Source organism: Sus scrofa, chromosome 13 (assembly GCF_000003025.6).
Source record: "Sus scrofa isolate TJ Tabasco breed Duroc chromosome 13, Sscrofa11.1, whole genome shotgun sequence".
NCBI lineage: Eukaryota > Metazoa > Chordata > Mammalia > Artiodactyla > Suidae > Sus > Sus scrofa.
Genome location: NC_010455.5, coordinates 71,530,963 through 71,539,392, shown reverse-complemented (window position 1 = coordinate 71,539,392; position 8,430 = coordinate 71,530,963). Strand labels below are relative to the sequence as shown.

At 49.9% G+C, this 8,430-nt stretch overlaps 1 protein-coding gene across 9 annotated transcripts in view; it reads right to left on the bottom strand.

The window, feature by feature from the left end:
• EFCC1 (EF-hand and coiled-coil domain containing 1) overlaps window positions 999–8,430 on the bottom strand; it is a 33,563-nt gene continuing 26,131 nt past the window's right edge. For 3 of the 9 annotated variants that reach the window (XM_021069408.1, XM_013990117.2, XM_021069407.1), the window contains exons 5-8: window positions 7,702–7,867; window positions 5,863–6,003; window positions 2,683–2,836; window positions 999–2,475 (exon numbers count right to left, since the gene is read on the bottom strand). In XM_021069408.1, coding sequence (XP_020925067.1) covers window positions 2,279–2,475; window positions 2,683–2,836; window positions 5,863–6,003; window positions 7,702–7,867 — 658 coding nt within the window. In that variant the 3' untranslated portion in view covers window positions 999–2,278. Of the gene's footprint in view, window positions 2,476–2,682; window positions 2,837–3,178; window positions 3,253–5,862; window positions 6,004–7,701; window positions 7,868–8,430 lie in introns of those variants that run through there. The other 6 variants (XM_021069411.1, XM_021069410.1, XM_021069409.1 and 3 more) reach the window with 4 other exon arrangements.

The window sequence follows — 8,430 nt, the reverse complement described above, 5'->3', positions numbered from 1 at the left end:
CATATTTAACTTGTTGTTTTTCTCTTGGTGCTTCTAATATTCTTTCTTTAGCTTTAATTTTTGCCATTTTAATCGTGTCTCAGTACGGTCCTATTTGGGTTGATACTGTTGAGAGTCTCTGTGCTTCCTGAACCTGGATATCTGTTTCCTTTGCCAGGTTAAGGAAGTTTTCAGCTATTATGACTTCAAATAAGCTCTCTGCCCCTTTTTCTCTCTCTTCTCCTTCTAGGACCCCTATAATGCTAATGTTAGTATGGCTGTTGTTATTCTAGAGATATCTTAAACTGTCCTAATTTCTATTCTTTTTTCTTTTCAGCTTCAGTGATTTCCACTACTCTATCTTACAATTCACTGATCTGTTCCTCTATCATTTATTTACTGTTGATTCCTTCTAGTGTATTTTTTCCTTTCAGTTATTGTATTCCTCATCTCTGTTTTGTTCTTTATATTTTTGAACTCTGTGAAAAAAAACTTGTAACTTCTTACTCTTTCATATATTCTTCCTGAATTTTTTATCTTTATGACCCATTACCTTGAACTCTTTATCTAGTAGGTTGTCTATATCCAATTCACTTAGATCTTCTGGGGTTTTATCTTGTTCCTTTGTTTGGAACAAGTTCCTGTGTGACCACATGGAATAGAGCTGCTATGCCAGCCAGAACCACTCACCTGTGAACTGTTACAAGAGAGAAATGAAATTCTATCCTGTGTAGCCCAGAGTATTTTGGGATCTCTTTTATCAAGATGGTTTAGCCTGTATCATAACTAATCCAGACCCCAAGCCCTTGGCAATCCTGGCCTTTCCTAGTCAGAGACAGCTGGCAGTGGTGGGAAGTGCATGATGTGGGTTCAGAAAATGGGCCTCGGTCCAGGCTTGGATGCTAATTTGCTGTGTGATGCTAGGTAGCTCACCCAGCCTCTCTGGGCACCTCTGTGTCCTAGTCCACCTCCTAAACTTGCCTACAGTGAGAGGTGTACAGGCAATGATGAACCTTTGATTGTCAGGCAATTGTAAGAGATTTTTATTAGGAAGCTCCTGAGGCTGAAGCTTAGTGTAGTTGGAATCTACAGGGATCCTCTCTGCCTGCTGTCTGCAGAATATAGGTGACTAGAATGGATACTTCAGCAGTGTCTCTTCTGGCCCCTTTGGTTTGTTTGTTAGCATCCAGTGAAGTTGACTTTTGGAGAGTAACATCCAGTTCCATGGATCTTAACACATGTAGATTCCTTTGGCTGGATACGAGGTCAGCCATTGTCCTTGAGCCTGCCCTTTGGCTCCTGCTGGTCCTGGGTTTCTCCCGTCTCCATCCCCCACAGTCCCCCTTCTGTGTCCCCATGGCTCTGGCTCCAGGCTCTGGCAACCCCTTGCTCCCACAGTTTCCTTCCCTCCCATCCACCCTCCATGCACAGGTCAGAACCCTCCCATGGCCCCATTGCCTGGGGATCAGTCCTAGGTTCCATCGGCCATCAAGGCCCCCACAACCTGCCCTTCTTCCCACCAGGCGCCTGCCTTTGCCCTGCTGTGTCTACAGTGCCTCACCCTCCCTGGTTCAGACAGATCCCTCTAGCTGCCCTCTTGTAACCCTTTCTTCTACCTTAGCTTAGCCCTGAGTTTACCCACACTGCACTGTCTGCCAACGTATCTTTCTTTCCTGCAAGATTTTAAGGAAGGTGAGACAGGGAAACTTGTCTTGCTCCTTCCTGTGACCCCATGAGACCTGGTACCCACTATGTGTTCAGGAAAGGGGGCTCTGGGTTCTGTATTAGTGGGGGCCTTTTCTAGCACCACACTTTGCCCTTGCTCTTACCTCACATTATCCTTCCCTCCTCTCTGCCCATCTAAATCCAACCCCTGTTCTAAAGCTAGGTTGAGGTCAGCTCCACCAGGAAGCCTGCTGTGATCACTCACTACCCCCTTGGAGTTCCCCCAGTCCTGCATGGCCTTCAGTACTTCCAGGGCTGTGGGTAGTTTCCCTAGTCCCTAAAGCAGTCATGCTGTGGGGAAGAAGGGGACAGTTCTGGGACAGATCCTGAGAACCCAGGGAAGGGATGCTGGGCTGGGCCAGGCAGGAAAGTGGGCACTTCTGCTCTGAGGGCTGGGGATGCAGCAGCAGGTCTGGGCTGATCCAGCAACCACACGGCAACAGGGACCCTGGCAGCAGGAATGCAAGAGTTGCAAGGGACTCTGGGAGAAGCCCAAGAAGGGATGGCTACTGGGTTCTGAGCTTGGGCCAGTCTTAGAAGGAGCTAGTGCCTCCAGGGTTCTGAGAATATGATCCTAGAGGCTGGTCTGATGGTGGCCAGGCTGACCAGGGTGTCCACAGGCTGGGCCAGCGACCTCAGCAGGAAATGAGAAGGGAGTTGGTGAGTGCAGGACCTGCAGAGGCTGGCACCGATGGTTCTTTCTGCAAGAGCTCACAGCCAGCCAGAGCTTGGTGCAAGGCATCCAGGATGGCCAGGGCCCAGATGTTCCCTCTGGAAATAAAGAACAGGCAGGGAGGGTGGGTCAGTCTGCTTTCTCTGGCCCACAGCCACCCTCCCTCCTCCCTGAGCCCTCCCCAGCACTGTCTAGCTAGTTCCCCTTCACTCCTTTCCCACTGAAGACCCCAGGGAAGGGGGCTTCTATGCACAATTTCTGACCTCCTCCTACATGGTGGGGACCATTGAGTGCCCTGGACATACCTGAGCCCTGCCCGGTAGTGCCTGTGAGGCTAGTGAGCACAGGCTCATCACCTGACAGTCTCCCTGTCAGCCTGTGAGGCCCTTTGAGGCAGGAGCCAGCCTTGGTCCTCTTGATTTCACTGGGCACAGGCTGGCACTGCTGAAATTCTGCTGCCTGAAACAATGAGGCCATGTTGCTTAGTGCTTAAGGGAGAAAGTTGAAGCTTTGAGTTTGGCCAGCAGTGGGCCTCTCTGTGCCTCGACCCCCATCTGTGGAGTGAGTTTGACAACAGCACTGCCTCCAAGGTAAGCCCAGGGTCTGTCAGCAAGTCTGAGTTGTCAGCAGGGAACCGCCAGGCACCTTCAGATTTCTGAAGCCTGTTACTGACTAACCTTTGCAGGTGGGCAGGGCAGGAATGAGGCAGCATTTTACAGACAAGACATTTAGGACAAAGGTACAAGGTCAGGATGCCCTCTAGCAGCCACTTAGGCTCTGGAAGATGGGTGGTGGGCTCACCTACCGTGTGCGGGGTCCCTGCAAGCATCCAGCGTGCTCAGCAAAATCTTCCCCAGGGCTCTTTTCGATATGTTCTTTAAAAGAAATGGTGGGAGTTCCTGTTGTGGCTCAGTGGTAAGGAGCCCAACTAGTATCCCCAAGGATATACGTTTGACCCCTGGCCTTGCTCAGTGGGTTAAGGATCTGGCATTGCTGTGAGCTGTAGTGTAGGTTGCAGACGTGGCTTGGATCTCGAGTTGCTGTGGTTCATGCTAGCAGCTGCAGCTCTAACTCACCCCCTAGGCTGGGAACTTCCATATGCTGCAGGTGCGGCCCTAAAAAGCAAAAAAAAAAAAAAAAAAAAAAAATTTGCAACAAGGAGTCAATATCCAACATCTGTTGGATGCTGTGCCCTCAGGCAGCAGGAGGGACATGATGGCCCCCACAGGTTTCTGTGTGGCTCCCTGGGGGCAGATGGAGTGCCCCCGGCCCATGGTCCCTTCCTGGCCCCCACCCTGAGGTTGGCTGCCTGGTTCAGACTCAAGGTGGGTGGTGGAGCAGTGCAGGACCATTTCACCAAAGATCATGTACTTAGAGGTTACCATCTATGCGCTTAGGTAGGCACTTGGGAAATGACTGTGAATAAGAGCATATTGACGCATTAGCTCTTATAATCCACGCAACATTTTCTTTTCTTTCTTTCTTTCCTTTTCGGTGTGCATCTAAGTTTATTTCCTCTCTTGAACCATTAAGATACATTTATGTAAGTAGGGTTTCTGGATCCCAGACATGGACCTTTATTACCCAATTACTTTCCTAAAAGATTGTGCCACATACTCCTGAAGCGGCAGCATCTCATGGGCGTAGCTTCTTCTCAACCTCACCTGCCATGAGTATTTTCATTTAAAAATGCCTTTTTTTTTTTCCTGTTAATGATATGATCCATGCAACATTTTCTTTTTCTCTCTTTTTGTTTTTTTGCTTTTTAGGGCCTCACTCATTGCATATGGAGGTTCCCAGACTAGGGGTCTAATCAGAGCTACAGCTGCTGGCCTACGCCACAGCCGTAGCAATGCCAGATCCTAACTGTGTCTGTGACCCACACCACAGCTCACAGCAACACCGGATCCTTAACCCACTGAGGAAGGCCAGGGATCGAACCCGAAACCTCATGGTTCCTAGTTGGATTCGTTTCCACTGTGCCACAATGGGAACTCCTGTGCAACATTTTCTATTTCATTTTAACCAGTAAAAAAAGCAATGCTTTGGAAAGAATGAGAAATCTACCCAAAGCCACGCTAGGAGGTAGAAGAACCAGCATTTGCCTCCAGGCTGCCTGGCCCAGAGCTGTGCTGAAACCACGGCCCAAAGGTGTGGGACTCCCACTCAGCCACTCTCCCTGACCACATCACCTTGGGAAGGGCCTTGGTAGCCCTGTGTTCTGGGCAGCCTGAAATAAAAGCCAAAGCCCTCTTCAAACCCTGAAGATCTGAGTCAAAATCCTATTTTCATCTCAGAGTGGCTGTGCAGTCCTGGTTAAGTTAGTGACTTAAGAAAAAATCTTAAATGCTTTGCTGCTGTGGTTTAGGAACACAACGACTTCTGTGTTCTGAAAAAAAAAAAAAAACAAACCATTGGGCAACTTGCCAAGGAATCATGATTTGCTTCTAGAGTCTCCGTGGCAATCCTATGTGGATAAATGGGATACACAATTACCGATTGCTTTGTTTCTTCCTTTCTGGTCCTCACACCTGTTATTTTTCTTGTCTTGCTGCATTAGCTAGAACCTCGACATGGCACAAGCAGTGATAACAGGCATGCCTGCCTTGATTCTGGTTTTTAGAAGGATTCCTTATAACATTTCACCAATAAGTGTGAGTTTTGTGAGAGGCAGTTGGCTGAGACTCCTTATCTGATTAAGGAAGATTCCCTACTGTTCTTAATTTGTGGACAGGTTTTATCATAAAAGGACACTGTTGTTGACTTTTAATCTATTGAGATAATAGATGTTTGATAATAGATGTCTGTTGATAGATGTTTGATCTTGAATCATCTTTGAGTTTCTGGGATAAATCCAACTTAGTCACACTGCATTTCTTTTTTTTTTTTTTTTTTGTCTTTTGTTTTTTGCTATTTCTTGGGCCGCTCCCGCGGCATATGGAGGTTCCCAGGCTAGGGATCTAATCGGAGCTATAGCTGCCGGCCTACGTCAGAGCCACAGCAACGCGGGATCTGAGCTGCGTCTGCAACCTACACCACAGCTCATGGCAACGCCGGATCCTTAACCCATTGAGCGAGGCCAGGGATGGAACCCGCAACCTCATGGTTCCTAGTCAGATTCGTTAACCACTGCGCCACAACGGGAACTCCAGTCACACTGCATTTCTTTAAACACTGCCATATTTGGTTTGCTAATGCGCTATTTAATATTTTTACATCCATATTAAAATGTGACAAAAGCTTATGACTTTCCTTCCGTGTATGTATCATCCTCTGGTTTTGAGAGCAAAGTTATATCAGCTTCATAAAATGAATCAGAGCCCCTCCCCTTGCTTTTGATTAGCTTCCCTAAGCTCCTTCCTGCATCTGGAAGTAGAGGTAACTCCTGCCCACATGGGGAAAGCTCAGAGCTGGTGCCCAACACAGGCCAGGCCCCCTCCTGAGCTCCTCCCCTCCCCTGGCTATGCCAGCTCCCAAGAGCTTACCAGGTCCCGGAGCCTCTGCAGGAGCTGTAGCACGTCCACCAGCTTCTCCTCCAGCAGAGACAGCCGCACTCTCTCTGCCTCCACCATCTGCAGCTCCAGCCTCAGGTGCTCATTCTCGTCCACCTTCTGTTGCAGCTCTGCCTGCAGTGACCAGTGGGGGCTCAGTGTCTGCCCTGCCGCCCTCTGCCCTGTACTCCCAGTATCACCCCCAGGCAGGCCCATGGCCTGCCTTGACCCTTTCACAGAGGTCATCTCACCTGGTCCTCTGAGCCTACCAAGGGGCTGAGGACATAGGAACCCCTCCCCACCTCCCCAGAGCTGGCACCGAGGCCCAGAGAAGCTGGCCGCCTGGCCTAAGGCCACAAGAGCGTCGGGCTGATGTAATATTTCCTTTCTGGTGGAAGGACTCCATCTTCCCTTCTCTAAGCATCTGCTTTTGCTTTTTAATTTATTTGGTTGCAAGCAATGGAACCAATCTGACTAGTTTAAACAGGAAGGGAATTCACTGGCAGGCTAGTGGCTTGTCCCCAGGGTGGCCTGGCAGCTGTAGAACCTCAGGCTAAGGCAGCAGTGGAGTGTGAGGCAGCAGAACCACCTCCAGCCTCTTGTCCAGGAGCCACAGCTGAGAACACTTGCCAACCTTCCCACCTTCCTCAAGACAGAGCCCTGGGAGAGGGGCCTTCTGCTCCACCCTGGCCAGAGGCACTGACACTGCTGAACCCACCGAAACACCAGAGGGCAGACACTAGGAAGTCACAAAATGTCACAGGGCCACCAGATTTTTTAAGCAGGGCTGGGAGGGAAAGAGAAGCAAGTGAAGGTGTGGTGCCCTGGGGCACTCGGTCCACTCTGGGCTTTGGGTGGGAGAGAGCAGGCGCAATGCCTGTGGGCTTGGCCACACAGTCAGGGAGTCCCAGGAACGGAGCTCCCCAGACCCCTGTTTGGGATTTAATTAGAAAGAGTGGTCACTGTGCCCTTTGGAACTGTATCAGGCCACAGATATGTAAAAAACAAACGAACCGACCACCCCCCCCCAGCAAAAAAACCCAATATGGATTTAAAATTTCAGGTATATACATATAAAACTCTTTATCAAAACCAGTTTGCAAAATTGCATTGTGCTGGGGCTTAGGGAAATGATAACTTTTCATAGCGTTTCAGTTTGATCACTGTGTAACATGGACCTACTAAAGTGGAAACACCTCCATTGGTGTTGCCTGGCCCCACCCTCCTCCCCCACAACCAACTCGCTAACTTTGCTGGGGGAAGTGTCCCTCCTCCATTTCATCTGACTCTGATGGAGGTGTCAGTCAAGGGACCCTGACTGCCTACCACAGGGATTGGCCTAGGGATGGGCACATGACTGAGGCTAGACCACTGGAGTTCTTCCTTGCCATTTACTGCACTGGGCTATTATTTTCCCCCTGGGGTTTTTTAAGTGGGCTGATGGGAGCCTAGAGCTGGCTGTAGCCCCGCCTTCCATTCCCCTACCACTGGAGCAGGCCCTTCTGAAGTAGGGGAAACAAAAGAACAGACAAATGGAGACATCTAATCTGAGTCCCTGGATCCAACTATGCCTGAAGCTCATCTTCTTTGCTGTTCTTCTGAAACTGTTCGCACAGCTCCAAATTCTAATAGATCTCTGTTTTGCACTCAAGCTAATCTGAGATGGATCTTTAACTTGCAACCAAAATATTCTTCATTAAATCTATATCTTCCCTCTGAGTCCTGGTTTACCCATCTGTGATTGGGGCCCAGGATTTGGCTGAGATCTGAGTCCTTCCACCTGTGAGAAGTTCTAGCATTGGTCTAATGCTTGGCCTCTGGGGCTCAGCTGACCTCCTCCCCAGGTGTTCCTAGGGTCTTCCCACTGCAGCCTTGGGTCCCCAACTGCTCCACCAGCATGGCGACACGGGCTTCCAGCTCCCCCAGGGCACGGGCATGGTCGGCACTGCTGAAGTGGCTGCAGTAAGTTAGGAGTTTCTTGGCCGTCTGGTCATCACAGCTGTGGGGATGGAGAGCACTGAGACTGTGGGGGCTGCTTTCCAAAGTTGGCCCCCGAGGGGAGAGTGGGTGTTGGCACTGAGTGGTCTCTCCAAAAGCTAAGTGGGGCCATAGTACCTTCTGCTTACCCTTTCCTGAGGTCTCCATCTCATCAGAACCAGAGCCCAAGGCTTCACCCAGTCTGCCCCTGTGACCTCCCTGGCCTCCCTCCCTCCCACCTTCACTCATTCTATTGCAGCCAGAGCAGGCTTCTCACTGCCCCGCCCCCATGCCTCAGGGCCTTTGCACTTGCTGTTCCATCTGCCTGGAATGCTCTTCCTCATTTCTGTCAGGTCTCTGCTCAAACAGCAACTTCTCAGAGGCCCTCCCTGCTCCTCTCTCTTCCTCACACTTGTCACCACTCACTAGAATAGAGGCACCGGGGCAGAGGACCTCTGCCTTGGTTATTGCTGTTTTCCAGGTGCCTCTAAATTTGCCTGATGCATAGTAGGTGCTTAAGTTATGCTTGTGGACTCAAAGGGTTGGTGATAACAGACTTTACAAAATAATGTAAAAGTCAAGGTC